Source organism: Drosophila ananassae, chromosome XR (genome assembly GCF_017639315.1).
Source record: "Drosophila ananassae strain 14024-0371.13 chromosome XR, ASM1763931v2, whole genome shotgun sequence".
In the NCBI taxonomy this organism is placed as follows: Eukaryota; Metazoa; Arthropoda; class Insecta; order Diptera; family Drosophilidae; genus Drosophila; species Drosophila ananassae.
In genome coordinates, this window is record NC_057932.1 from 14,917,343 (window position 1) to 14,944,660 (window position 27,318).

Consider the following 27,318-nt stretch of genomic DNA (forward strand, 5'->3'; position numbering starts at 1 on the left):
TCAGGAGGTGATCCTGATCAAGAATATATATACTTTATAGGGTCGGAGATGTCTCCTTCACTGCGTTGCACACTTTTGACCAAAATTATAATACCCTCTGCAAGGGTATAATAACCAGAATCATACATGAGGCATAAGACTAAGGCTATAAAGAATAATTGTAGCTATATCTTCAATTGAAGACTCATTTTTGGTAGAAATTGAGCCAGATAAGTATTAATATTGAAGCTAACAGTCGAGCTATATATAAATAGGTTTCAGGAATAATAATAATTATAATCAAACTATTATACCCTTTCGTTAGAACAATAATTTATAATCAATTATTAATAAATATTTGTAATATCAGAATCAGTCTAAGAATGATAAAAATAAGGAAACTGTAGCTCAATCTTCAATAGAAGACTAATTTTAGGCAGATTGTATAACAGATAATTATTAATATTCAAGCTATTTATCAAGCTATAAATACTAGTCTTCAAGAATACTAATAGTCACTAATCCATAATCATAAATACCCATCCTCAAATAATAATCACATAAATACCCACTTTCAAGAGTGCAAAGTAAAGGCTAAAAGAACAAAGTTAATACTTTATTAGTAGCCCCAACTCCAAAACAAATCACTCGAATCATCGAACTGACTGCAATCATCAAAAATTAGCAGAAATAGAAGTAAGCTCCGAAGCGCAGAAACAATTTGCTAATCAAACAGAAACCAAAAAAGTTAAAACCATTAAAATGGATACGGTTTGCGATTCCCCGACACGTTGGAGGATGAATGTTTGAGGATTTCTGCCCAGCTAACCCCCTTATCCTTTTTGGCCCAGCTACCCCCCCTTATGGCTGGGACCAAAACAATTTTAACGCTCTCGCTCGATAGGCATTAAAAATTAAAAACTGCACACGGAATATAATTCTCCGCAAAACAGCGAGCTGAAAAATCCAATGAATTTTCAAATATATTGAAACGTGTGGTCACTTTATGGACAGGCAGGGCTAAAGAGGGGGTGTAGTGTTGGTGGTGTGTAGTGTGGCATGATGTGGGTGCATATTTGGCGGTTGATAAACCGTTTGTCTGGCCAATTATAAATGCATAAATGAATATGGCGCCGCCAGTTACTAGCAACAATTTTTGATGCAACATTTACGAATTATTATCCCTCCATAAAAGTACACACACACTCTGCCACACACCCACACCTTCTCTACATACACAGGCTAATCTAATTTTCCAGGTGCTAACTGAATTGGGCGAACAGAAGGTGGCCCATAAGCGGTCGGGTTCGGGGAAGGATCAAAACTAGGGCGGAGGATGATGGGATGGAGTATGGAGGATGGGAGATGGAGGTGGAGGTTCAGGAATTCATTCAATTAGCCAGAGTGAGGATATACATCAATGTTACCTTTCAGCTTGGCCCAACTTTCTCCGCCCACTGTCGGAGATACCCCTTTCATCTTTCGCCCACTGCTTTCTCCTCCTACTTTCACTCCCTTCACTCCATTTTCCCTTCTCACTTTCACGTTATCTATGTATCTATCTCCATCCTCTTAAGTGGGCTGATGAACTGAAATGAGCAACCGAACTAGGAGAACTTACATGGAGAAAAATAAGGGAGTCTATAAAAAAATAGGATATAAGATATGATACCCGGTACTCTTCTCTTTTATTCAAAATATAAATATAAAAGGTATAGTGGAGTTCAAAATTCAATACTTTGCTTTAATACTTTTAAGTTTGTAATATTTTGAAGCAAAAATAAAGAAGATTTAGTTCAAAAGATTTAGTTCTAAACACTACACTTGAACTCTTGCCATGCCGAAGAACATTTATTACTAAAATATAGATACTTCTTCGTAAAATCATTATAGTTTTTGGCTTCAACTAACATTTAACTTCTACTAACCCGTATTACTTCTTAAAACTCAATAAACCCTTATCAAATACCCCTAATTTCCCTCAGTGAAACCGTTTAGGAAAAGAAGGCCTCCCAAAGGCCGATCTACCTGATGACCTGTAAGGTAAATTCAGCACTTTTGGCCCATTGTCTGCTCCCCAGAGCCCCCTCTCTCATATATCCCCTAAGCCCGTCCATTCCGGAAGGGACAATCTACAATATTTAGCCTTTAGTCAGTGTGTCCTCCTCCACTAGGCCATTTATTTTAATGTCCTTGTTGTTGCTGGCAACCCTTCTAATTGTTGGCACTCTTCTCTCGCCTGTTTTTGTTGCATTTCTCAATTTGTTTGCACAATTTGTTGCTACAAATTTTTCCAACAACTCTATGTGTGTAGTTTTCATTAATTTTTAAATGGTCAAGATGCCCAGAAGAGAGCCTTTAATTAAAGGCATTTTGTGACTAAGCTAGAGATTGTTTTGAATTGAAAATGAATAAAATAATCATAGTTTTTGAAATGAAAGTTTTAGTGAATGATTTGTTTATGCAATTTTGAAACACTTTCGAAACAATCATAAATTAGGAAACATCCGACAAATAACTCATACATCCACCAAAACAACAATCCACTAAACAGGAGGGCAAACTTTTGACCAAACCAGACTCTTGAAACTATCAGAGATGGGGGGAGGGGAAAAAAATATATATATAAAATATATAGTATGGAGTATATAGCAAACAGAAACTTAGGGAGCTCTGCAAGTGCTCAGGACAACATTTTCGGCGCTTAGTCACGCACAAAACTTTTTTTCGAATAATATTATCTGAAGAGCGAGTGAGCTTCATACAAAATAAGACGAAAAAAAAATCGAGAAAAAAATAAAACAAAAATAAAAATAAAATAAAATAAAATAAGAAGAAAAATAGATGCTCAGAAACGCCCAAGTACCACGCCCACACGCTTAACAATTCAATTTGGGCGCCATAAAAAATGACAGGCAATGGAATGGGTGGAAGCAAGATGGCAGATAAGCCAGAACGAGACAGGGACAGAGACAGAGAGAGGGAGAACTTCCAATAAAGAAACCAAGAGATAAAAATTCAATAGATTCCAAATTTGTTTTGGGTTTTTATTTTTTTTTTGCAGCCACTTTCTTCTATACACACTGGGTGTGTGGGAGTGTGTGTGTGTGCGTCAGTGTTTGTATCTGTGTGTGTGTGTGGCTAAAAGTGCAGCAAATCGTTGCAAGCACCGCCAATCCAGTCCAGTTAACTTAAATCCCTATTTGCCCCGCTGCCCAAAAAGTTTAATTGTTCGCCTTGGACTCTGGAAATGCCAAAAAGTTTCAACACTTGAAAAAAAAAATATTTTTAAAAATATATACAAAAGAGATACAAACTATAATACTGTTAAAAAAAATTTATTTTTCTATTTTTTATAAAATATTTATATAATATATATATGTATCTCCCTTAGTAGCCCCTTAATTTCTCCAAGTGCAACCACTTCACACACTTCATTCAAACATTTTCTAGAAACTTTGTAGCTATGTTGTAAGTTGCTTTGTTTTGTTTTTTTTTTTCTACTTTTTTCTATTTTTGCTGCAACTTCGATTGTGCAACAGACGAAAATGTCAAGAAATATGCAAAAAGTCAGGGGAAAAAATATAGAAAAAATGTCAAACAGCGTAAAAATCCAATAAATAAAATAAAAAACAAGTCAAAGGCATAGAAATCGAATTGAAACAAATGGAGTAGGCAGCAGACTTCAGTACATGGCATGGTCGTACAAATAAATTGCAAAAAATAAACAGAATGTTGGGAAAATTTGCTTGGGAAAACGCGATGGCGACGTGGAAAAATGGAAAAGCTGCCACACGACAACAACAATACGAACAACCACTGTGGCAAAAGGAACAACTGCAATTATTCAACAATTTGCAAGGCTGTCAGGGACCAGGAGGACAAAAGAGGGGCCAAATGTTGCAGGTGGAAGTGGAGGAAGTGGGGGAGTGGCAGTGGCCGCCTGGAAGAAAAGTTCTTCAAACTTTTTCCAAACAAAAGTGTGCTTCAATGTTCCTATACATAAATATAAAGGTAGTACACTATACTTTATATAATATAAAAACATTTATAATAATATTTTCTTTTATTGTTTTAACCAAAAAGTTTTGTGCAAACTTTCGCCACACAGTTGGGCGCCAATAAAATTAATTATTTAATTAAAATTATTCAAATTATATAATTTGTGATAAAAATTGTATTTAAAAGCCAATAATCATAGAAATGATAGACATTTGTCTATCATTTATTTTATTTTATATTCTCCGGTCACCTAGGGTTCCACAGTTGGGCGCCACTTAAATTATTAAAATTTTAATTAAAAATTGGGCGCCAATAAAATTAATTATTCAAACAAAATGATATAAAATTATATAATTTGTGATAAAAATTGTTTTTAATAACCAATAATCATGGAAATGATAGACAAATAACCTATCTCTCTCTCTCTCTATTTATTTTATTTGACATAACCTCAAATAAAGCCCCACAGTTGGGCGCCACTTAAATAATTATACTTTTGATTAAATATTTGAATAAAAAATCAAAGAAATTATAAACATAGAGTTCCCAAGAACGTGTCTAGCTCTCTTTGAGATATATGACCGAAAAGCATCTCTTAAATTTCAAGTAAAATCCAATTTGTTAGATAATATTTTTTTGTGGGAGCGTGTCTTGCTCAGGAGTATCTAGTTTTTGACTGAGAAAACACCTCGTGTTCGTTATTCATTTTGTGGGGATCACCTCAACTACAGGCTCTTTTTGGGGTACAAAGAGTACATTTTGTACTCTGGTAGCCTCCTGCTACCAGGATTCTCACGTAGGATGTACCCTGTCCAGGTCTGTCTTGTTTACAGATTTTTTTTCCTGCTTCTCCTCCATCGTTTTTTTATTCAACATTTTTGTTGTTGTTGTTGTAGTTGTGCTAGGGTGTGTGTGTTGTGGCTGTGTGTGTGTTGTGGCTTTCTGTTGGTTTATTTTGCTGTCTTGGCAGAAAACTGTGTAGTCCGATGCAGTGATTCTGCTGCTGTTATAAAATATGAGCTGGAATTAGGCTACCATAGACACACTAGTACCCGCAAAGCACACACACACACACATACACATCGAAGCAGTCACGCATACACCCCCTGCAGTTCCAGTGTTGAGGAGTTCCTTGTGGAACTCTCCATTACCTGCTCACCATGCATTAGGAATTCCCCAGTGCTGGTATATGAAATTCGTTAAGGAATTTTTGTATGGGATGTCCTATGCATCGGTGACCTGGGGAATTTTCTCCCTAACTGGTTAGGGAATTTCCCCAGGAATACCTGCAAAGAAATCCTAGGGAAGGTATTTGGTATTCTTTGCAAAGAACTCATCAAAGAACTCCTTGGTCATTTTTTGCAAAAAAATCCCTGGAAAGACATTTTGAAAAAAAATCATTGTCTATTTTTAGAAACCCACCACACCAATGTTTTTATGTATTAATTTGTTTTCGCAAATCGTAAACGAGTTTAAATGTTAAGAAACATTTTACAAATATCATAAACTACATTGTATTATTTTTACTTACTTTCGCCTGGACTGGGATTCGAACCTCCGTGCTTTTGTTTAATAGACCAACATGCAAGCCTCTAAGCTATCAAGGAATCGCGCGTAGACTGCGATTGACAATAATATGACTCTACAAAGGTGTATATATCAATCAATCTCAATTATTTTTTAAATCCCCATTTAAAAAAAAGAATAAATGTAAAATTTTATATTGAGGTTGCGATATTAAAAAATAAATAAAAGTAAACATAAAGAAAACTCATAATATTCATAGTCTTCCGGTGGGAATCGAACCAACGATCTAGGATTAACAGGCAGACATCTTAACCATTGAACCATTGGGTTAAAGTTTCACGCGAAAAATATTTAGAAACCCAAGAATATGTGATCATACTCTCCCTCTCCGCTCACTTACTTTGCTGAGAGAATTTTTTTCTCTCATCGACTGTCTTTGCATTTTCTATTGTTTTTAAAGACGTTGCATCTCACTCTTTTCTCAGTGTGTCCCTCTCTATCGTTGAGGAATATTTTCCTTAGTGATTTTTTGGTACTGCAGGGCCCAGACAGACACAGACACAGATACAGACACAGACAGGCATATAGTACATATATATACATATTTGTGCAAAGTTTTCATATATTCGTGCCTGAAGTTTTTCCCGCTCGAAGCGGCAACTGATAAAAAAATAAAAAGGATGTAAAGAAGGGGAGAGAAGAGAGGCTGGTAGGGGGAGTAGGGCGTAAGCGGTAGCCAGGACATATGTCCTGCAGGGATTCGGCTGGCTCCTGGGCTTCCCAAAAGGTGTGAGCGTGTGTGTTTTGTCAAATGTGCACTCATTTCTGCTGAAAAATTGAAGTACATGCATGACTGCTCCAACCTGTCACAGGCCACCACACCCCCCTCGCTAGAAGGGGGAAGGGGGATCCTGAAGAGTCCTTGCATACAGGGAGAGAAATTAAGATACTCCAAGTCATACAATAAATACTAAGTAGGCTCTAAGAACTTTTAAAATTTAATTATTATTCAAAAGTTACTATTCTTTAATATTTATGTCTAATAAAAAATAGTTTTTCTTTCAGTGTATGAGCTGGTAGAAGCCTTTTAGAGACTGTCTTTTATTTTGGGCTTTGGTGATACTTTGTTTCTTGCATTTTTGTCAGTTTCTTTTTTAGATTTCATAAGATTTCCGGTCACTTCACTAATGAGTTTTACAATGCCTCGTAGCAGGCACACACACAGTGTCACACACTCCCACAGACATAAGACTGAAAATTGTTGATACAATGTCCTTGGACAAACAGTCCTTAAATCCAATCCTTTGCCAACACAAACAGGAGCCTGTTAGTGTGTCAGTGTGTGTGTGTGTGTGTGCTTAATTTAATTTGCCATTCTTCATGTGTGTTTTTTGGCCAAAAAAAAGGGGGGGGGGCCTCCATTGAGCCGTGTCTTTGTTTGTCTTTTGTTGGGAGAGGTCATCTTTTATGCCAGGATGCCTCGTCCTTCGGCTCTAGTCCTTCTAGTTCGCCTCTAGTCCTTCGACGCTTAAGGAAGAACTTTACAACAGTTAAGTGCTTAATTTATGTTGCTGGACTAATTCATTGAGATGGTCCTGCCTGGTCAGAGATAAGTGAAAAGTCTCTCCCCCGAAGGACTCTAGGTGAGGCTGCCACTTTCAGGACATGGCCAAATAATTGCTTTAGCATGCATGCGTTTTATGAGAAGAAAAAAAGAAGCAAAAAAGCCCTGCAATATTTTATTCAATTATTTCCCAAAAACATAATTCAATAAACTGAAGATATATTTATTTTTAAAGAGTGGAAGAGTCTACTGAGGAAAATCTTTAAGGCCTAGCCACTGGGTGGGTGTCTGAAAACTTTCTCCTCGGCATATCATTCAAATCTTGGACAAGTTTCCAGCCGCAAAGTGATTCATTCATAATCCCCCTTAGACTACTTCTTTTTTTTTTGTTTTCATCCAACAAGCCAGTCTAAGCCAACTGGCCAAAGTTCATTCATAATCTGAGATTGTTTCGCAAACTATTCAAATATATATGCGCAAGTATGTGCCATAAACACTTTGGAGCTGGCAGTTGGAGCGAGAGAATGGGGATTTATGATAAACTTGGCTCCCGTTTAATATTCACATCACACGCGGCGTATGAGTAATATCCGAGTACAGTCCGGGAGGGGAGTCTGAAGCGACTGCTAAGTGAATGAAACAAAGGGAATTAAGTTGACCCACTTTGAAAATAAATTAAAATAAAAACATAAATAATTCAGCGGGAAAAGAATTGATTCTGTTTTGGGGAAAGAGATTTTCTTTTAATTATATACGATCGAAACAAGGACATGCTGGCAGGATGTCATCACAGACTCGTGTTAGAGCCATCTGATTGCTTTCCATTTGTGTAATAACCCTTGTCTCTTTCAAGTTGAAGAACTTTTCGCAATCTTATCTCGGCTAGTGCCTCTGCAATGTCACTTTTTATGTTAAAACATTAACAACTTTTGTTGGGAAAACCAGAAAGACAAAGCAAGAACACAAATTACGACACACTTGTATTATATAATTATTTGTATTTCATTTTTTTTTTTTTGTTAAGATGTTTTTGGAGATATTTTTGATGTCCTTGGGTCGATTAGGAGCTAATTGGTATGAAAATCGCTCATAAATCTTAAATGCAACAAACACATTTAATTACAAAACTTTTGGCCAAATGTCCAGCGAGAGCAGTCGCGACTTTTGCCACGCCCACGGCTCCAGTTTCACGCCCCCTTTTTTCCAAAACTATCCAGAAATATGCGGGATATTTTTTGAGGGGGTGGCTGATTGGGGCTGTGGGAGTGGGTGGGCGCTTGTGAAATTATTACGCATACATGTGTACACTCACACACACACTCATACACACACACACAGGCACTGTGGCACGCCCCCTTAGGCTCTTTGCCATTTTTATCGGCTGCCAAATGGCCAACACTTGTCCAGTTGGCCGGCCAGTTGGCCTAACACTTCCGGATTCCGGATTTCAGATTCCGAATCGAGGCCATAAACCGAAATCTCTTGTTTGGACACTGGGCCCGGTCCGGTCCGAGAAGTGGGCGTGGCTGCGAAATCAGTTAACAGGCAATTTCAACTATTTTACAGACTGTTACCAGGGAGGAGGAGGAGGAGGTGGCATGCTTCTGGCCAAATGACCCGAGCCAAATGTCAATAAAAATAAGAGAGAACCAAGAAGGGTTTAATCCGGAAATCAATGGAAGTAGGAAGAGGTGGCTCTGACCTATGGGTCTACTGACCCATAATAGATAGTGACTCGCAATTAGCCAAGTGGGGATCATGGAGTCATGTAGCACTCGAACGATCTCAAGTGTTTTCTTCATGGGAGGCACCTCTTATCTCTGACAGAGTCACGGCACTCCGAGTGGGAGTATAAGAAGGGGCCTCCGCCGCAGACAGCAATCATCATCCGGCAGAAAAGTAGAAACTGCAGTAGCAGGAGAGCACTATCGGAGCAACATGAGAGTTTGTATGTATTCGTGGGCAGGTCCTTGGGACGAAGCGACTGAGAGGAACTCTTTCTCCCTTAGACCACTTGCTGCTGATTGGATTTGGCTTGGCGGCACTGGCCGGCGGACACGAGGTCCGGGACCAGGAGTTGGCGGTCCATGCGATACTCGGAGAGGAAGTGTCTTCCAATGCGCCACTTCTAGAGGAGGAGAAGGAGCTGGAGAAGGAGCAGGTGCAGGAGAAGGAGCAGGTGCAGGAGAAGGAGAGGGAGACGGATCTGCTGAAGGAGCTGTTGAAGGAGTTGGTAAAGGAGCAGGTGAAGGAGCAGGCCAAGGAGCAGGAGAAGGCAAAGGAGGAGGAGAAGGAGAAGGCGAAGGAGCAGGAGAAGGACAAGGAGCCACACGCAGCTGTCTCCACACCCTGCATCACTTCCACTACCACCACTCCCTGCATCCCCACCACCACTACCACCACTCCCTGCATCCCCACCACTACTACCACCCCTCCTTGCATCACCACCACCACTACCACCCCTCCCTGCATCACCACCACCACAACATGCGCCCCACCACCACCACCACCTTGCACCACGACTCCACCACCACCTCCACCCTGCACAAGGACTCCACCACCACCACCACCGTGCACCAGGACTCCACCACCACCACCACCGTGCACCAGGACTCCACCACCACCACCACCGTGCACCAGGACCCCGCCTCCACCACCACCGTGCACCAGGACTCCACCACCACCTCCCCCTTGCACCAGGACTCCACCACCACCTCCCCCTTGCACCAGGACTCCACCACCACCTCCCCCTTGCACCAGGACCCCGCCTCCACCACCACCGTGCACTAGGACCCCGCCTCCACCTCCCCCTTGCACCAGGACCCCGCCTCCACCCCCACCGTGCACCAGGACCCCACCTCCACCTCCCCCTTGCACCAGGACCCCGCCTCCACCCCCACCGTGCACCAGGACCCCACCTCCACCTCCCCCTTGCACCAGGACCCCGCCTCCACCCCCACCGTGCACCAGGACTCCACCACCACCACCGTGCACCAAGACTCCTCCACCGTGCACCACGACCCCCCGACCCTGCACCACCACCCCCCGTCCCTGCACCACGACCCCCCGTCCTTGCACCACGACCCCCCGACCCTGCACCACTACTCCCCAGCCGTGCCCCACGACTGCCCCGCCCGCCCACGCAAATCCTGTAGAGCCTATAGAGCCGATAGCTACAACCGCGGAGTCCTTGGCTGGCCTCCTGACCTCGCGCCACGACTGCCGTGGTCTGGAGGACGGAACCCTGTTGGCCGATCCGCGCCACTGCCGCCGCTTCTATATCTGCAACCGCCAGAGGACGAAGCGCCAGAGCTGCCCCAGCGGCCTGTGGTTCGATCGCGCCCTGAAGACGTGCCGCCCCAGCTCAGAGGTCGACAACTGTGCCGCCCGCCGCAACTAGGGCGGTGTGTCGTGCCCTGAATCAGTGTCAGTGTCAGTGCCAACATTTAAATCAATTTAAAACAATTTTTTTTTTCGTGTGTAATCCCGATATATGTGATTTGAAGGCCATTTTGTTTCCCAATTACTTCCAAATTATAAATAATAATCAATGTGCAATCAATAAATGATTCAATGAGTATACAAAAAAGCGATTGTATGTCGAAAGTGTGGCTGTAGCTATAGTTTTTTTGCCAGTGTGGCCCTGCTACTCCAACAAATCAATCAATGCCATTAATAATATATCTCTAAATATAGAACACGACCGATTAGGATGTCTGGATGGAGCGTTTGGCCCTCGAATTGTCATCAATTTGCCCATTGGCCAAATAAAGAAAACTTTCAATCAGCCGAACAAAAATTGCGAAAAGCAAAACAACCTCATAAATTTGTCAACACTTTTGGCATTGGAGTGAGGATAGAAGAGGACGATGGTGAGGACTGGTGGTTAGAAAGGCAAAAAAGGGGTGGCGGCACAGTTTGGTGCACATCTATATCCGTTTTATAGGCGTCAACTTTTCGGTGGAGGACTCAGGGCGGCAGGAGCTCCAACAATAACACCAACAGTGCGACAGTTGTGAGTTAGTGTCTGTGGCATTACTATGTCAGGCTATTTATTATATCCCGCCATATACCATGGGAACTTTTGGAGAGCGGTGCCGGGCTGCTGTGAGTATACGAGTATTCGTGGGTGGTGCCGGCCACTTGACAGGACAAAGAATTTATTTGTCGATAAGCATCCTTGATATTCCAATGCGGTGCGGTGCCTTCAAGGCTCTCGCGAAAATCTCCCACAGTCACTAAATCAGCCTGGGAAATACTAGTCCTTGATGGTTATTCATGAGTTGTGCGTTTTATTTTAGATACTTGCTGGAGGTAGTCCAGCTAAAAAGTTTACCTATCCTTTAGATATTCTTTTTTTGTTGAAATTGCTAATCATAAACACAAAGGGTATCAATATGAATACATTTCTTTCGTCACTGAATTGAAAAAATGTAGGATTGTTACTAATTTTTGTTTTTAACAATAAAAAACGGGGTAAAAACCATTAGATTAGCTTTTTTACCATATGCTTCAGTCATTTTATTCGCCCCTCTTTGTTGCTTTTAAAAATAAACATAATTCTTTCGTCACTGAACCTAAACACTTCACAATTGTCATTTTTCTCTGGTTCCAAGCATACAAAACAGAAAAGCAATGATTAGATTTGCTTTTTCACCATCTGCTTTAGTCATTTTTCCATTCCATCCTTATCCCTCCCAATAATAAACATATTTCTTTCGTCACTGAAACTAAACACTCTATAATTGTCACTATTCTCTTGTCCTAAGCATAAAAAACGGAAGGGCAATGATTAGATTTGCTTTTTCACCATCTGCTTCAGCAGAATGGATCTCCCTTCGCTCACTTTTTCATCGAACGACCTGGGGGATTCCCTCGCTCTTAATCAGACCGCAGAGCCATCAATTCAGCAAACGGGGTCCGCCTAAATCAATTCATTGTCGCACACATTAGGGCACCCCCTTGACGCACCCTAACCCCATTACCCTAACCCCCAAGCCACTATGACCCCCGGCTACTTATGGGAAAATGGGGCCTTTTGCATCAGGCTTTTGCTTTTGCTTTTGCTTTCGCTTATCCCATATCCGGTTGGTGGTTTATTATTTTCGCATCTTTGTCTTTTGCATTACAGCGTCCCAGCGATCCGTCAGATACTCAGATACGTACTGTATATGTATGTTCCAATTTTTGGATGTAGCCTTTCTATTTTGTACCTGGTATTCAAGGGGTATGCCATATTTCATCTTGAGAAAATACATAATTGGGGAGTGTGGTTGGTCAGTCTCTGATGATGGAGTCATTTCATTTAAGCCCTAAAAGCAGGCAACAAAAAAAGGCCTACAAGTACCGGGTATCGATATAGCCGAGTCTTTTAGTCTTCCATTTTTGTTGCTATTGTTTCGGCTGTGGTTTCGTTCTTGCTTCGCTTGTTTGCTGCATTTTGCATTGTATTTTGTTGCTCCTGCTGCCCCTGCTGATGCTGCTACTGCTACTGCTGCTGTGTATTTTTTGTTCTTCTATGCTTCTCTATTTTTTGTTTGTTTTTTTTGTTTCTTTTTTTTTTTTTGGGTCACCAACACAAATCAAAAAGCAAAGCCGCGTTGCGTCGCGACTGACTTTTATCATATTTCACTGGGGCATTCGACGACCGCCAAAAAAAAAAAAAAAAAAAACCAAAAAACCAAAGGGAAAACGTAAACGAAAACGAAAAGAAAAGACAGCCTCATGAAAACATGGTTCGACAAAAAAAAAATATACAAAAAATATAAAAAGAAAAGAAATGTACGAGAAGAGAAATTGAAACAACATGGAACGAGAAAGGACCTCGCCTAAGGATACTTTTTTGCCATTACCAGAAAAAACGAGCCAGAGCAATAAAATGCATAAAACTTTAAATGCAAAAATGGGTTTTTGGTTACGTAGCCCCTTTTCGTTCTATATGTATGTGTACTCGTATATCCCAACTGCCTCCCCCCATTCTATATATTTAATATCTCTTCGCTGGATACTTTTTATTTTTGTTTTTGTTTCTGCGGCGTAAAGTGGCGCGTGAATTGTTTTTGCACAGTTGGGCGAATATAACGCATTCGTAGTCACACTCGCCCATAGTGTCACACATACACGAAAATCTTCTATAGAGTCACACAGATACACACCAATACCAACACTCTTATAGCCCCATAGCGGCACACACATACACATACACTTGTGTCCAGTCATCCAAATCGCGCAAGTTAACAGCGGCATTTTGAATCCGACGGAGGTGAGATGCAAGTGGCGAAGATACAAATGGGGATTACTATTTGGGATGAGGGGGCTCCTACATTGTGGATGAATGTGTGACCAGACCAACTAAAAATCAATCAAATAAATCTGTGTTTTATTATTCATCTTTAGTGCGACACCTTTCTAATCCTTTTTTTTTACTTTCCCATAGGTTATATTTATTATTTTAGATAAAAGTGTGACCAAATTAATACAAAATCAATCAAATAACATTGTATATTCTTTGTTTAGTTTCCCGTAAGTGTTATCTAGATAACAGTGTGACCAAACAAACAAAAAATCAAATAACTGCAACAAACTATACAAACTCCTTGAGAGTCCAAGCTCTGTACCTTTCCTTCAACATTATCTAATGTTTAGTGTGACCAAATAAGTATCTATTAGTAGCCCCTTTTATCTTTTATTTTAGATAACAGTGTAACCTTGACCTAAAAAAAATCAAATAAATCAGTGTTTTCCTATTCTCCCTCTACGCAAAACCTTTTAAGTCGTAGAAAGTACTTCTTGTCAGTACTATCTACTGTTTTAGAGTGACCAAATTGGTAACTATTAGTAATAGTGTGACCAAAAAGCATTATAAAAATCTATTAGTAATAGTATGTACATTTTTTCTTATTTATTTTTTGAACAAAACTTTGTATGTTCTTTGCACTTTCTCTTAAAAGTTATCTATTGTTTTAGTGTTACCAAATGACTATCTATTAGATAATAGTGTGACCAGACATTGAACCAAAAATCTCTCTTCTATAATTCCTCGTACTTTAATATTTTATATTTCAATTTGTACGGTTAATATAAAGTTCATGCCTCGCAAGGACACGTGTAGCAATTAGGCCTATATATTATCAAAATAAATACATAATGTTTACATAATTGCCATTTAAGATGGCTGTCGAAAGGGGATTTCAATAGTCTCACAACAGCAAAAATTGCAGCCTTTTTTTTAGTCGCATTTCAAACAATTTATTTTATTTCCGCTTACTCTGCAGTTGTTGGGTTTGATGCGAATTTATTTCTGTTATAAATAGAAAATAATAAAAAAAAGAGAGAACAAAAAAGTGTTTTTTTTTTATGGTTGTAAAGCAAACAAGGGCAATTGTTTGCGGCCATTTAATTTATGGCCCGCTTAAAATGGCATTTACAAGCAAACATCAAATCTCCAATGTGATTCAAATTTTTGTGGCATTAAAGTGCTTTATTCCGATGCACTTTTGTGGAAATGCGTATTTTTTTGTATACTTTAAACCATTAATTAATAAGCATATTTAACACTTACCGCAAAAATCCCGGCGTGCGTACAAATGCGTATGTTAATCATACACCATACCGATGCTTAAATCATTTATTAATTCGACGCTCCTTAGATGGCCGCCAACAACAACAGATTAATGTTGTTTATTTCAGTTCGATTCCCCGTTCATGCTCTTCAGATTATTCTGCGAAAAAATGCATCAATTATTTGTGTGGCGAGAATTAAGGCAGATCATATAAATAAATAAATAAATAAAAGTAGTTGAGAGTTGTCAAATGACTCCTTTAGGCTTTGAAAAAAAATGTTTCAGGATTAGAGACTAGAGTCTAGAGACTATATGATACCTGGTACTTATTCATTTTTATTTTTCTATTCAAAGTATTATAAGTTTTAAGCCTAGTCAAGCCTAGAAAACAAAAGCTCTCTTGATTTTAAACCAAAAAATATTATAATCCAAAAACCCATATACCCTTCTTAAAAAAAAACAAAAAATGACTAACCATTTTTTCTTTCTGAACCACGTTGGGGGGTTCATTTTGTAGATTGCGCGTTGAATTTTTAATTGCCCTCGCAACGAAAAATGTACAAAATTACAACTAAACTTTAAATTAAACTTGAAGCACACACAAATGCACCCAAGAGGGTGGTTCCCCATATTTTTTTCGTAATGCTTTTTGGGCCCAAAGTGCCTGCCTCACTTTATAACGAGCAGAGCTATTTCAATTATTAATTAATATCTCGCTGCGGAAAAGTACATCCCAGACAGAGCCATCGTATATGGTAATACAATATTCAGGATAGGATGTGGCATAAGGTCCTTTCTGCACCCACAGTCATCGCTGAAAGTTTGCCAACCACCGTTCGGGGTAAGTGAAAGTTGGAGCGGCGCAAGGAAAATAGTTTCCGGAATCCAAAGCAATTGAAAAACGTTCAACGGACAAAACTTTTCGTTCAGTTTGCTGTTCACTTTTGCCCATTTCACCGCCAACAGGAATAACAACACAGCAGCAGCAATAGCAACTTGCACAATTTTCAAATGAGAATTTTCCACTAATATTTTTCTTTATTTGTATTTTTTTCTTAATATGTTTTTTGAAAGTAGTATATAAAAATGTGTGTGTTGTGTGGTGTTGTGTCGGTGAACGGGCAAACGAATTTAATTAAGTGCATGCGATCCAGATGATGACGAAACTTTTCGGTGACTGCAAGTTCCCAGAATTTGGGGCTACAGTCATCGCGAAAAGTACCCAACCGGAAGTCAAGATGTCAATCATTTTGAGTGATTTCTTCGAAATTATATTTGCATTTTAGTTTTGGGAGCTTCAGAGTATGAAATGAAATAGTTATTATAAGTATTAGTTATAGTTTTTAAACAAAATAATATTGATTTTAATTTTAAATTCAAAATTGCTCATACGCCGGTTGGTCTTGCATGAAATATTTGATAATAATGTGTTTATTTGGAATTTTTTAATTTATATTTTTTTTAATTTTACTGCCTAGAAGCCATTTTTAGTAATTTTAGCCATTGTCTTTAAAAAAATATCACTCATACGCCATGTATTATTCCATTCTATGTAATTTATGCAAAAAATCTGCATAAATTATCTTTTCTTGTGTAATTACTATAATTTTATTATTTTATAATTATAATTAAGTTCTTGAAAGTGATTTTTAATTTAACTCTTAAATATTTTTTGTATCTTTAAAATATCACTCATACGCAATGGAGAAACTCATTGATGTGAATTGTGAAAAATATGCAAAAATAATAAGAGAAAAAAATACCTATTCTGATTTTATGATGAATATTTTAATGTTTTTATAGTTATAGTTTATATATTTATAGAATTACCTGAAAATAAATTTTAGACAATTTTTTTTTATGAGAATTTGGCTTTAATTTTTAAAATATTACTCATACGCCATGTTGCACATAAGTAAGTGGATTATTCAGTGTGACTATTCATAACTTTTAACTATGAATATTGATAAAATTAAGTAAAATACTTAAATACTTAAATATTAATATAAAATATATTTTTTAAGAATCATCAATCATACGCCCCGTACTCCCTTAGGCACCCTTTTCTCGGAGAAACTCTCTTAATAAACTATGATAATAGTATGATTCGAGGCCCAAACTGTAACCATCCTTGAGAAAGTCACTGCCAGCACCGTGAACAACCTTGAGAACGCATTCCCTCGCACACACCGCCTCTCATTTATGCAAGTTTATAGCCAAATAGAATTGCCAGCGTGTTGGGAAATTCGCATTATGTTAAAGCTGATTATCGCGAAAAAAAAATGAATAAAAAAAAATAAGAAAAGAAAATGCGAGAGAATGAAAACAAAGGCCAAGAAAATTACGTACTTGGGGGAAAGTGAAAGTGAGAAATTATTTTGCGATTGCAGCTTTAAGATGTTTTTTCTGCAAGAAAAGTGAAGGAAAAAATAAAAAAAAATTCAAATAAAACTAACAAAAAAAAAATACATACATAATTTTTTTATACAACAACAACAAGGTAGGTAGAAGAAGAAGAGCAGGTAGCATGCCGAATAAGAAGAAACTCAGACATGTTTGGCGCTGCAGGCAAACACAAATTCTTTGGCAATTTATTATTAGAAAGAAGCAGACGCTGCTGCTTCCACGAGGCCAGAGCCAGTCGAGGAGCCAGCGTAGCTGGGGGGCGATGGGATGGTGGTGCGGTGTGAGTACAAGGAATTAGAGAGGATGAGTGTCTGGGAGAAAAAAAAAGGAAGAAATGAGAAAAAATGCATCACTTAGACAGTGGATAGGATAGTTACTTGGGGCATCTAAAAAATATAAGATTTATTACAAAATAATATCAAAAAGGGAGTAATTTAATAAAGAAATCCAAAAACTAATAAAAAACCCATTAAAAACATGGTATTTTATGGTTTCTCTTTCATACATTTTTAGTAAACATTTTTAAACATAAACAATAAATTGCGTATACGACCTGTTAACATCTTAAGAGTTTTTTTTTTAAATAAATATCTCTGTTTTGATGTTTTTCTTCTTTATAAACCATAAACTACAATTTAACTATAAAATAATATAATATAACTAATAAAATAATGGAAAAAGGCAACAAAATACAAATATAAGAGACTCTTAGATTTAAGAGTATTATTTGTTTAAAGAAAATATTACGTATACGACCTGATGATTATATTTATTCTCCAAAATAATTATTAAAATGTTAAAAAACAAGATGAAATAAATAAGTGCTCTACGAACTTTTTCAAGAATTAAGTATACGACCTGTGTGTTGTACTAAAAAATTAAGTATACGACCTGTTGAATATTTTTAGAATTAGATCAATAGAATCAATATTAAAAATCTTCAAGTATTTTCTCTGTATCTTTTATAAAAAATAAACTAAAAAGTTAGAAAAGTATGGTACTATTTTCCTGCAAAATATATTACGTATTATGTATACGACTCGTTGGACAAAATTTGAGTTTCCTTTAATTCCCAAAATAAAAAACTAGAAAAAAAAATTAAATGAGATACTAAAATTTTGAGAAATAAAGACTTTTTATTAAGTAATAGTCTATTAGTCTAGAAATACTAGAGTAGTTTAAGTCTAAATTAAGTATACGACTGTTGGCTTATAACCCTAACCCCTCCCATAATTTTCAATTTTATTCCCGATTTCTTGGACCTGCACCACCGTGTCTGATGACAGCTGTTTATGTAGTTGTCGGTAGCAACTACAAATTTATTCTCGCAGGCCAAGCACGCATCGAAAAAAGGAAGAAAATGGAAATGCAAGAAATTATTGGATACCCTATAGGTTAAAAGCCAAATAAAAATATTTAATTTACTTTACTAAAATCCATTTTAAATCCATTTTAAGGTATAGATTGTTTTTTAATAAATAATAAAATGAGGAAGAAAACTTAAGGATGGTAAAAATAATAAAAATAAATGTTATCCTTGTTGAGAAACAGCACCATCTGTTTGGAGAACTCTTAATTATCTTTATGTTTCAATTAAATTCTAGACAAAAAAAGCCAATAAAACTCGTAGTCTCTTTGGTGATACCCTGTCATAAGTCTATAAGGCGCAGATACATATTTGTCTTGTTTATTATTGTTGTTTGGACCAACAACATGATAGTCTCCATAGGAGTGGAGAAGAGGGAGGAGGAGAGGTGGAGATTTTGGTCACACACGCGCCGCCACCATATGCCCAAAGTCTCATCTTCGTTGCCCGTCGTTGCCGAGTCAATATTTCATTTGGCACTTGAACCAAATTCTTTAAGTTTGCTGCGAAGGTTGACGTCGACGGAGACGTAAACAGAGACGCTGACTGAGAAGCTGACTGAGACAGCGACGCTGGCAGAGAGAGAGAGAGAGACAGAGCAACTGGGATGTCAATCAGAGTCCACCTTTAGTAATGGCTTCTGTGTTCATAGTCTGTTTTGTAATTTCGCTAATTTAGTCCAAAGCCAAACACGAGAAATTAAATAGAACAACAGCTGCACTGAGAGAAAACAATAAACAATTTTCAACTATTTTTTTAGGCTTTTAATTAAATATTAAATCAACAAATGTTGCAATTTTCCGCCGACATTGCAGTCTACAATTTTACAATTTTCCACAAAAAAAGGGTGGGTGAGAGAGAAGGGACTAAAAAAGGGGGAACAAATAAACAACTATTTGATGGACATATTTTTGGAACCTGGCTTTTAATTGCAAACCAAAAAAAGGCTTTAAATTACACGCATTTCATTTAAAATGTCTCCAAAGACCGCAATCAGGTCAGACCTTAGACTTCAGAGATGTTTTTTTCAAAAAATATCCATGAGATTTTCCATCTTTGGCTTTGTTGTGGCGAAAATGAGAGGAAAATAATAGAAAATTTAACCAAAAAACCGCACAAGAGTCAAGATTTGAAAGATGCATCATTAAAAATGTCAAAAAAAAAAAAAACAAGAAAGGAAAGCTAACTTCGGGCGGAGCCGAAGTTGATATACCCTTGCAGTTCAGTCGCAGTCCGCTAGGTGGCGCCACGCATCTTATATTATTAAATATATAGCGGATCGTATATAGTCGGCCGATCCTTATGAAATTTGGCATATTGAATTATTTTGCCCAAAGAGTAATCTGTACCAAGTCCCATCTTTCTAACTTAAAAAACACCAAAGTTATGCCAATTTCGACCGTTCTATGACAGCTATAGGATATAGTCGGCCGATCCTTATGAAATTTAGTAAGTGAAATTTTGTACACAAGATATTTTGGTCAAATATAACATGTGTGGAAAGTCCCAACCCTCTAACTTAAAAAACACCAAAGTTATGGCATTTCGGATCAATCAGTTATATGGCAGCTATAGGATATAGACTCAGGAGGTGATCCTGATCAAGAATATATATACTTTATAGGGTCGGAGATGTCTCCTTCACTGCGTTGCACACTTTTGACCAAAATTATAATACCCTCTGCAAGGGTATAATAAAATAACAACTAGAAGAAAAAAGTGAAAAAGTAAATAGTCTTTTGTGTAAAATGAGCATGTTGGTTTTCCATTTTAATGCCATTTTCCATTTTCCTCCACCTCCTCCTCATCCTCCTCGGTGGCCTTATTTTATTATTTTTGGCCAGTTTTCCTTTGAAAGCGATTACAAACGATAATCATGAGCGGCGGGGCTGGGCTGGGCTTGGAAAAGCCATTTCCTTTTGCCTTTCCTTCTTGCTTTTCTTTGCTTTTCTCTCCTCGTCGAGCAAATTTATGACATTTATTGAAATCGTTTTTCTTTTTGGATTTTTCCCACCCAGTTTCCCCCTTGTTCTGATTAGTTATATGCCTTCTCTCTTAAATCCCAACTGCAATTAGTTTTACATTCCGTAGGGAAATGGCTGGGAAAAAAGGCTTCGCACCAAAAAAAAAAAAAAAAAAAAATACATGAAAAATTAAAATAATAAAAAAAGAAATCCCTGAAAATGAGAGAACCTGTTGCTGCTGCCACAAAAGAACTGGCGATGTCCCGGAAAGAAAATCCCGGAAAATCGTAAAGGGAAGTTCGGGCTTAACAACAAAAACTTCTGGCTTAATTTTATTGAAATAAATGGTCTCGAATGTAAAAAATAAATGGAGCTCAGCTCAGATATCTCATGGATGTCATGGAAATTGAATACTATTTTAAATGCCTTGAGAGCTGTCTTGTGAGAGTCTTCGAGGGATATGACTTTACAGAAACTTGAATAAATTCCTTAATAAGACAGGGGGTTTTCTCACAACTTTTGTTTCAAATTATACGCAATACCTACTGCAGGGTATGGAAAATGAGAAATAAAAGCTAAAAATCAACGAGGGCGCTGAAAGTGCGTATATATGTATGTTGGTATATATATGCGGGGATGTATACGATGCGATATAGCCTTGGGCCACATATGTGGGAATGGGAAGACGGCCAGAAGACCACAGAGACTACACTCTACAGACTACAGACTACGAAGACTATGAAGAAATGCAAACTTTGCACTACCAAGTGCTGGGGAAAATGCTACTTTATGCCAATTATGGAAGGAAAGTAGCTAGTTAATAAGATAATCCATCTAACTACTAAAGAGACTATAATTTAAAGCTCTAGTATTTTTTTTTTTAGATATTTTTCACAAGTTGGTCAAGTATTTCTTCCAAAAAACCAATAATATTCAGGGTATCGGGGAAATAAATAAAAACAAGAAAGGAAAGCTAACTTCGGGCGGAGCCGAAGTTGATATACCCTTGCAGTTCCGTCGCAGTCCGCTAGGTGGCGCCACGTATCTTATATTATTAGATATATAGAAGATCGTATATAGTCGGCCGATCCTTATGAAATTTGGCAAATCAGATTATTTTGTCCAAAATAGAATCTGTACCAAGTCCCATCTTTCTAACTTAAAAAACACCAAAGTTATGCCAATTCCGATCGTTGTATGACAGCTATAGGATATAGTCGGCCGATCCTTATGAAATTTTGTACACAAGATATTTTGGTCAAATATAACATGTGTGGAAAGTCCCAACCCTCTAACTTAAAAAACACCAAAGTTATGGCATTTCCGATCAATCAGTTATATGGCAGCTATAGGATTTAGTCGACCGATCCCGGCCGTTCCGACTTATATACTGCCTGCAAAGGAAAGAAGGGTGTGTGCAAAGTTTCAACTCGATAGCTTTAAAACTGAGAGACTAGTTTGCGTAGAAACGGACAGACGGACAGACGGACAGACGGACAGACGGACAGACGGACATGCTCATATCGACTCAGGAGGTGATCCTGATCAAGAATATATATACTTTATAGGGTCGGAGATGTCTCCTTCACTGCGTTGCACACTTTTGACCAAAATTATAATACCCTCTGCAAGGGTATAATAAAACAAGAAAGGAAAGCTAACTTCGGGCGGAGCCGAAGTTGATATACCCTTGCAGTTCAGTCGCAGTCCGCTAGGTGGCGCCACGCATCTTATATTATTAGATATATAGAAGATCGTATATAGTCGGCCGATCCTAATGAAATTTGGCAAATCAGATTATTTTGTCCAAAATAGAATCTGTACCAAGTCCCATCTTTCTAACTTAAAAAACAACAAAGTTATGCCAATTCCGATCGTTGTATGACAGCTATAGGATATAGTCGGCCGATCCTTATGAAATTTTGTACACAAGATATTTTGGTCAAATATAACATGTGTGGAAAGTCCCAACCCTCTAACTTAAAAAACACTTAAGTTATGGCATTTCCGATCAATCAGTTATATGGCAGCTATAGGATATAGTCGACCGATCCCGGCCGTTCCGACTTATATACTGCCTGCAAAGGAAAGAAGGGTGTGTGCAAAGTTTCAACTCGATAGCTTCAAAACTGAGAGACTAGTTTGCGTAGAAACGGACAGACGGACAGACGGACAGACGGACAGACGGACAGACGGACATGCTCATATCGACTCAGGAGGTGATCCTGATCAAGAATATATATACTTTATAGGGTCGGAGATGTCTCCTTCACTGCGTTGCACACTTTTGACCAAAATTATAATACCCTCTGCAAGGGTATAAAAAACCATTTAACTACTAAAGAGACTAACTACTTAAGTTTAAAATACCTCAAAGATCTAATATTTTTTTAGGAGAATTTCTTCATAACTTGGTCAAGTGTTTCTTCCAAAAAACCAAAAAAACTAAGAGTAAAAAATAATCAAAAAATAAAAGTCAAAAAAAGGGAAAACCTTCTTCATCTTTCTCAATAACAACAACAAAATGGCTATTACGCATATGTAATAATTTTCATTTTCATTTTCAATTTGTTTTTTTTTTTTCTTAAAATTTCTTGTCAGCCTCTCGTTTTGTTCGCTTTTCTTGTGATCACAGCTGTGCCGGACACCGAGTGGAAAATGGAAAATGAAAAAAAGAAAAACTTAGGCAGAAAATTGGAGAAAAAGGGACAAAAGTAGCAAAGAGAGGGGGTAAGGTGGAAAATTGGGAGGAAAAACTTGATGGCAGACGTTTAATTTTTGCTCTTGTTTTTGTTTCTGCCTTTTATTAATGAATTTCTCTCATTTTTTCTTGTCGGCCTGTCTGCTCTTTCATCGTTCTGTGTGTTTCGTGTCGTCTATTCGTGTCGTCTATATTCTATTTCTCTTTTTGGGTTATGTCTAAAAATATGTCTGCCAATTCGCTAAGTGGCCCCAAAAACTTATCTATATGGGGGGGATATATAAAGAATATATTTGATTTTCCATAAAAATGCCATTTTTTTTTCAATCAGAAAAATTCAAAAAAAATAAAAAATAAAAATAGAACAAAAAGGAAATTTTTTCGAAAAATATTCAACAGTTGGGAAATTAGAAAACAACTGTACTGTACAGTTATTACTGTACTTTAATTCCCATATGTAGTTCCAGAAATAAGAATTTCCCACGCCACATACCACAAAATGCCAAAATATAATAAAAATAACATTAAGATTCATTTGCTTTTTTAATTATTTTCCCCATTTTCCGAGTTCCATTCCCCAGGTAGAATGGACATTTATCCCCGAATTTAAATACACCTCTTGGCTCATTAATGCCAAATTAAATGCAGATTTTCTCCCGAAACTTGTTTGTGATTATTCTCCGAGATTATACCCTGATTTTGATGAATATATTTGCCCGTTTTTCTATTTTGATTCATTTGTTGATTTAGTTTAATTGATATGGTGGGGCAAGCCAATTAATTGGAAATTGTTGGGAAATAATCATTATTTTGTTATTTCTGTCACACACATTTGTTTACATTTGGAGGAGTTTGTAACTTGTTTGTACTAATAAATAAATAAATAAAAAATATTTTTATTTATATTACTTTTTTTTGGATTATATCCTTTCCTGATTGAAATGTTATTTTGATTATTTTCTCCGCCATTCGTTTTATTTGACATTTGTTTGTGTCGAAATTTTGGCGCGCATTTCTCCAAGCCGGCACAAACTTTTCGCCTTTTTGGCACACACACACACCCCCGCACACACTTCTTCTCTATCTCTTCTCTTCTCTTCTCTTCTCGCACACTTCTCCGCCACTTTTCACTTTTCCAAAAAAAAAAACAACCAACAAAAATAATTTCGAAAAAAAATACCAAACCGGCACGATTATTTGAAATTAAATACCAAAAACAAAATGGTTGAAATCTTTCAAGAACTCTTTCGTTACGAACTTCACTGGATTTTCTTCCGGAATGCCGAATCGCGATGTTTTTGGTTGTTACCGTTAGTTTCTTCTAAGAATTCGCGCCGCATGTCCGTACACGTGGCCCATTCGACGTCGACTGAGGCATTTCACGCAAAATGTCGGAATGTCGAACAACGGTACTGCTGTGTCTGCTGCTCTGCTCTGTTCTGCTCTGCCGCGGCCTCTGCTGCATCGAGTCTGTTACTCGACTGTTGTTACGCCGGATTCTGCCATGGCTGCTGTCCGTGCTGCTGCCGCCTGTGCCTGCTGCTTCTTCCTTCTTCACGGATGCTGCGGCTCAGTGCTGCCATGTTGGCGGGAGAATCCGCTATGTTTCAACATGGATATCCGGCCGCCATATTGAGACAGCTCGGCGCCATTTTTAAAGATACTGAAAAAAACGAAAAAATACACAATTATTGTTAAAAATACTGTTTAGCATGCCTTTCGATCTAAAATAAAACAAAACAAATTTTTTTAAATAAATGAGAATAAAATAACAATAATAAAAAAAATCCAATAAATGAAAATAGGCATAAATTGGCTTTTTAAGTGTATGGTCAAAAAGCAAACATAAAAATTTAATCATTTAAATGAACCATTTTCTGATGTTATTATTTGACGACAGATAGACCCTCTATCGTTATGTGAGAAACTATGTATCTCATAAAAATAAATAAAATATTTTTCAATCAGCATCAGCAGAATTTTTCCGAATTCTTCCAAAAAAAAACAATAAATAATTTTCCTTTATTATCTATATCTATATATATATCCATATTAGACCTATAGAAAATCCAAACTTTGTACTATTTTTTTATCCGATGTTTTTCAATTACTTTCTTTAATTGCCTACCTATAATTATGCTATAGAAAATTGCCGCTTGACAAAATTGACAAAATGTCTGCCAAAAAGTATACTAAATCGGATTTAATAGCATAAAATATTTAATAAAATTGAAAAAATAATAAACACTTAATTTGTAGTTGAGTATTTTATCATTAAAGAATTTGAAATGTTTAAGCTTTTAAAACTTTTGATTTAAAAACTCTTAAATAAAAAATAAGTAAAAAAATCGTTAAAAATAATTTCCTAGACATAAATTAAACAAAATCTGTGTAGATGCTTAACTATTTTTAATTTTTTTGTGAAAAAAAAAATTAATTTTTGGGGGGAAACATAATTTTTGTATTAAAAAATTTAAAAAAAAAAATTATGCTAGCCTTAAGAATTTTTTAAATTTACAAAAAAGCCAAATTTGAAATAAAATTTAAATGAAAACAAATATTAAAAATTGTATAAAATAGTCAAAAAATCTAGCCATTTTTCCGCCAAATTTAAACTCAAATCAGAGCATCACTAGTGAGTGAGTGGAAAACCGAAGCGGGAACCGAGTGATTCCGCATTCGTGTGATTTTCCCGCCTGGCACTCAAGCCAATTTTCCCTTCAGACTAGTGGGAGAGAGCAAGGGTGAGAGAGAAAGGGCATTTGGAGTGAGTTTTTGATTTTTTACTCATTTCCGTTGGCACTTCCGATGTCGTCCTGGCCCAAGGAAGTTGTAGCCTGGCCGCGCTGACAACGCCAACAAAGTCAGACTCCATTTTTTGTTTGGCTTCTGTTGATATTTTAGTTTTATTTTAGATTCGTATAGATTCGTATATATTTTTCATTTGTTTTTATTTTTCTTTCTTTTTTTGTGAAATGTCAAAAGCCATTCTTGGATTACAGACCAAAGAAAATATTTTTCAAAAAAATGTTATGAATTTTACATGAATCTTGTTGCTTTTTCCATTTAATCCTTAAGATTTTTAAGGTTTTCTTAGGATTTATTATAACTATAAATGACATATAAGGGCAAGGAATAAGTGAAAATAGAGACAGAATTCCGAACAAAACCCTGAAATCATTTCATCACGTTAAAACCCAATTAACCTTGTCCCAGGAAGGCAAACCAAAAAATAAAAAAAAACTAAGAATCTGAGTAACAAAAAAAAGTTGTTTTTCTTAAGGGGAGACACACTCTTGAAGAATACAAATACTATGGCTATGGTTGGCGTTTTTTGCATCCAGGGCCTAGGACAACTGATACCAGGACCAGGCCAAAAGCCGCATTGTGTCCTGCCACCAGAATAAAAAGGAGAGACTGTGTTACAGTAGGGACTAGTTGGAAGGGATGCTGGATCCTTTTTAGGTAATAACTTGATAGTTGGAGATTTATTTTAGATAACTAGTTAGTTTCAAAATAAAAGAGTCATAGAGTTTGTGTTTGAGGCTGGGTACTTGAATTATAAATTATTTATAATATTTATACCCGTTACTTATAATATTCTGTTGATTTATATATATTATAATAATTCCAAGAATTATTCTATTCTAAGAATTATAAAAAAAACATTTTAATATTGAGATGAAACACTCAGAGTCTATGTATTTGAAGTTAAGTACTGGAATTATTAATTATTCATAATATTTTTAACCAGTTCTTAAAGACTTTTGTCTATTAATATTGTCTATATTATAATAAAATACTATCGAGTCCTTGAATCCCACCAATTATAGCAATTATTCTATTCTAAGTATTCTAAAAAAAACTATTTTTGTTTAATTTTTTAATAATTTATAATCTTCATACCCGATACTACCCGATATTCTATTAAAATAATAGCAGATAGTTCATGATAAGTACCTACAGCACTCTGCCCTTTTAAGTAGGCAACAAAAAAGTCCCATCCCCAGTACCGGATATTAATCCCTTTCTAACTTAGCCATTAGCCACTGTGGGAAGCAAAGAAAAGCGATAGACAGATAGAGAGCGAGGGAAGACAGGAGACGTACTTTTTTGGTTCAATTTGCTTTTCTATTTTGCCGCTTCCACAGGCCACAGGGCAACAGTAGCAACAACAAATAAAAACGAGCCACCAGGACGAAGAGGGGGATTAGGGGGAGAGAGGAGAGAGGGGGAGCGGGGGAGCG

General features: G+C 37.2%; 2 protein-coding genes across 4 annotated transcripts in view; one reads left to right on the top strand and one right to left on the bottom strand.

The window, feature by feature from the left end:
* The window catches only part of LOC6505225 (ell-associated factor Eaf), an 89,657-nt gene extending 64,959 nt beyond the window's left edge, over positions 1-24,698 (bottom strand). Inside the window, exons 1-2 of one of the 3 annotated variants that reach the window (XM_014904838.3) lie at positions 23,981-24,695; positions 14,634-14,793 (exon numbers count right to left, since the gene is read on the bottom strand). The gene's annotated coding sequence lies outside the window, so the exon portion shown is untranslated. Of the gene's footprint in view, positions 1-14,633; positions 14,794-23,980 lie in introns of all 3 variants that reach the window. The other 2 variants (XM_001965545.4, XR_006507756.1) reach the window with 2 other exon arrangements.
* Positions 8,935-10,661, top strand: LOC116655037 (leucine-rich repeat extensin-like protein 1). Its single transcript, XM_032451968.2, has 2 exons — positions 8,935-9,020; positions 9,082-10,661. Exons 1-2 carry the CDS (start codon positions 9,011-9,013, stop codon positions 10,470-10,472), a joined length of 1,401 nt encoding a protein of 466 aa, XP_032307859.1. The 5' UTR covers positions 8,935-9,010; the 3' UTR covers positions 10,473-10,661.
* Positions 24,699-27,318: the final 2,620 nt, after the last annotated feature.